This window comes from Phanerochaete carnosa (genome assembly GCF_000300595.1).
Source record: "Phanerochaete carnosa HHB-10118-sp unplaced genomic scaffold PHACAscaffold_418, whole genome shotgun sequence".
NCBI lineage: Eukaryota > Fungi > Basidiomycota > Agaricomycetes > Polyporales > Phanerochaetaceae > Phanerochaete > Phanerochaete carnosa.
Window position 1 is genome coordinate 1 of NW_006768045.1, and position 3,683 is coordinate 3,683.

General features: G+C 53.9%; 1 protein-coding gene across 1 annotated transcript; it reads left to right on the forward strand.

Annotated features, from left to right (window-relative positions):
• Positions 1-1,799: 1,799 nt before the first annotated feature.
• On the forward strand, positions 1,800-2,104 carry PHACADRAFT_266266 (uncharacterized protein). Its single transcript, XM_007402782.1, has one exon. The coding sequence runs from the start codon at positions 1,828-1,830 to the stop codon at positions 2,074-2,076; it is 249 nt and encodes an 82-aa protein (XP_007402844.1). The 5' UTR covers positions 1,800-1,827; the 3' UTR covers positions 2,077-2,104.
• The last annotated feature ends 1,579 nt before the right edge of the window (positions 2,105-3,683 follow it).

Below are 3,683 nucleotides of genomic sequence, written 5' to 3' on the forward strand. Positions count from 1 at the left end.
CGACGAAGGAGGCGAAAGTCGTGGTGCAGACCCCAACGCGGTAAGATAACGTGCTTAATCGAATCTACAGACAGTGAGGACGACCATGGCCAAAGCTAAAGCGAGGCCGCCATGCCATAAAGCGACGTCCCACGTAAACTAGCTGCTTTCATCTTGAGGTTCTCGAGCGGGAGTGGCCGGCGCTTGGTCCTGCCCTCGCCGGCGCCGTTCGACTTTATCGCTACCGGTTGTCGTGCAAGGCGCGACTGCAGAGAGCAAAGGACGCTCCTGCCACGCAGTGTCCTTCTGCATCGCGGCGACCGCAGTGGAGAGTAGTGTCGGCGGTAGGCTGCTCGGTACTGCGAGGTCGTCTGATGTGTTTACTGCGTAGTGCGCCCGCGCCGTGCTGGTCAGGCGCCTCCGCAGTCTCCTCGTCTTCCTCTAGGTCATCGAGTGTGCACGACAGTTAGACACTGCCGCGGCCGGGGCGCGAGGTCGGGGAGTTGGGGGCGGCGCCGTGTTGCGGAGGACGGGAAAGGGACAAGAGGCGTTTGGGTATTGAACGTAAGATCACTGGCAACCTTGGAGCATCATCTTCTCGTTACGGTCTCAAGAAAAATGGCTGTTGGGACTAAAGGAGAGACACCACTTTCGAGGGCAGGGACGGTACAGACCAGCGACCAAAGAGAGCGAGAGGTGGTGTCATCATTATCGCACTCGCAGGCTCTAGCATAATTCTTGTCGTAGCGAAGATGATGTCGCAGCAGGTACTATAGGTGCATGCGGCTTTGCCTGGGCTTCAGGACACCCGAATATGCAATGAAGGCCGCCTGGGAAAAGTAGAGGTCGGTGCCACTAACGGTGACTCTATGTTGTGGATCGCAGTCGCCGACTCGACGTGATCCACATCCTGGATGTAGGTGTCCTCAAAGCGTAGGTTGTCCACTCGGTTCGTCAGTGGGCCCAGGACGACCCAATTCGCGAAGCACTGTGCACCGCAAAATGAATTGAGCACAAGGCATTCGTGTACGCAGATAAAAGGCTATACATACATATGGGTGTCGCTCTCAGACGACCACTGTGCAAAGATTTTCGTGCGCCTGGCGTCATCCGCGCGTTGAGCCGCTGAGTACATTCGTACTGCGTTGCCGATGTGGATGCAAACATTGTCGAGATAGACGTGTGGGACGCTCCGCAACGGCGGAGAAAACACGCATCTCGAGCATATATTGCCAAGTCTCAGCTGGCATCTCCTCATAGCTGGTAAAGGAATAGAGCCAGCGAGTGCTCTTGAGCGCGATAATGCGAGGGACGGCAATGAGCTCTTCTCGATTTGCGTCTTCACGAAGAATATTGTCTACGTCAAATGATCTCAATCAGAAGTGAAAGATGACTCGAGAATCAGAGAGACGTACGAGGATTCGGGTCGCTTCGCAAAAGTGCGCAGTAGCTCAGGCACCCGTGCGCTTTTTCGTGGCTTTACTCTTCAACCCGACGATGCCTCACTCAACATTGCACATGACTTGGCGTCCCCGAGCTTCAGGCCCGCCCCCCCCCCTTCCCTCTCATGCGCTGCCTGACACCGATCCTAAGCTTTTCGGAACGGATTGAATCTTGAAACATGGCGCGACCAGTATTTCTAATATGTGTTCACGTAGATCGTAGCAACAGTGCCCTTCTTGTTACGTCTGAACTGCAAGTCTTTGGTTCCTTCATCATCGACTCGAAGAGTTCGATCCTGGTAGCGGCACACAGCGGGATTTATACGAGCGGACGTTGTGAGGTTTGGCGCGGTATCCTGAAGTCATTCTGTGAATTCTCAGCCAGCAGTCGACCGAGAGTGAGTATATGTGCGCACCCGAGTCCCAGCCCCACAATACATTTCCAACCAACAACCTTTCCCACCCAATTGGTGTTCCCAGACCGGAGCCCGGTTGCCTGGCGAACTCTGCGAGACGCTTCAAAGCGGGATGTGGTAATTTGCATACTGCAGCTCGGGCAGCGTTGTTCGGAGAGCTGCTGGAGTGGTACTACGCAAAGGGCGAGACATATCTGGGGATGTGTTCTACAGCAATTCTCAAGAATAAAGCTGCATAAGGATGTGTGCTGCGAGGCGGATACCGACTGATGGTGGGCGTCGAGGAGCAGAGGTCGGGGTCTCGGCCGGCACTAAAAGCGCCGCCGACCCCCGGACGCCACAAGGCCCCAGCATTTTGTCCAAAGTTGGGCTCGCTTCCGGCCTCTTAAACTTCGGAAGAGGCGGCACCGTCATGTCTACATAGCTTCTCCAGCTCTCATATCCTTACCGTTTCACATGCTATGGGGTCCGACGTGTCTTTATGGTGTGGTACATTACACATACCGCGTCCTCACGCTCAATGTATATTCATTATGGCTCGTCTAGATACTAGCTCTCTCAAGCAGCCAGTGTGACCCACCCGATCTCGAATCCTCCGCAAGTACTTGGTGTATCCGGATCACACAACCGCCATCGACCGGGAGGCCTGGGTAGCTCGTTCGGGACACTTACCAAAGAATACAACCTGACGTACCGAATTCGGTTCCCTGGTAGGTCGCCGTGTCGCTTGCAAATTCTTTGCGAAGAACACGCATCCAACGTACGTGCTCGTTGAATCAAACGGGGGCACATGCAAGGCGTTTGCGCGGTGAATTGCCGCGGATGCAAGCAGTCAAGGTATCGCCTTCCCCATTGCCACGCGTCTTCAAGAAAAGCGCTGACTAGATGCGCAGGCTTCAAGGCGACCGTCGGCAATCTCGATTCTGCGGCGACGCACTCGCGGGTGTCGCGCTGGTTCATGTGTCGTTCGCTTTCTTTGAGTTCGGGGACCACGTCTGGGCACAGACGTACCAATGCATCACGGCGCTCCGCGACGGCGGCCGGTACTTCCCGGCAATGCTGTATGAAGCTTTGAAGCTTCGTCATTGTCGAAGGTGGAGCTGTTGTAGATGCCTGCACGGACTTGTCGGTGGTACTGTGGGCCTGCAGTTGCAAGCATTCCTTCTCGGAGCAAGTACGCTTGGTGCTCCGTTTTTGACCACATGCCAACGATGTTGACAAGATAGTGCCTAAAGCAATCAATCATTAGATGCCGGGGACGCATCGATAGCAGTAGCGGCTGCTGTTCAGTAGGTGACCTTTTGCCACAGTAGTGTCATCTCTGCACCCACCTTCTGCTCAGCTGGCTGTGATAGCCACACATCATAGCTCAAAAATTATGACTGCTAGATCTGAATGGACATTTGCGAGCTGTGGTTGCAAGTTCTCTAAGATGTAATGTAGAGAGCGAGCTAAAGTGAGTGAACGTGAAATTCTTGCAACGGCGGGGAAAGATAAGATAAGATCAGCTGCTTTGATGACTCAAACACGTGATGTTCCTGTGCATGATGCCGTTTTTCAAGTTTCAAGTTTCAAAATACTATTGTCGTGATACGACGACTGGGCTGCGCGAGCGCGAACTGGCGAGTGGCACGCGGGCACGATCTAATACACACGGGGGATTAGTCTGAGTGTGAAGGGAAAGAGCACGCAGAGTGGGAATGCGAGAGGAGTCCTTATATACTAAAAGGAAGCAAAATTGAAAGTCCGCTAGAATGGGGAAGCCTGCCATAAAGGGGTCCGTGCGTGGGAGCACTACATATGATTGTCCAATCATTATCTACGTATTAGCAGCGCCTAATCTAAG

Excerpts from the sequence above, each read along its gene's own strand:
- PHACADRAFT_266266 (XM_007402782.1), top strand. The coding sequence starts at position 1,828 with ATGTGCGCACCCGAGTCCCAGCCCCACAATACATTTCCAACCAACAAC.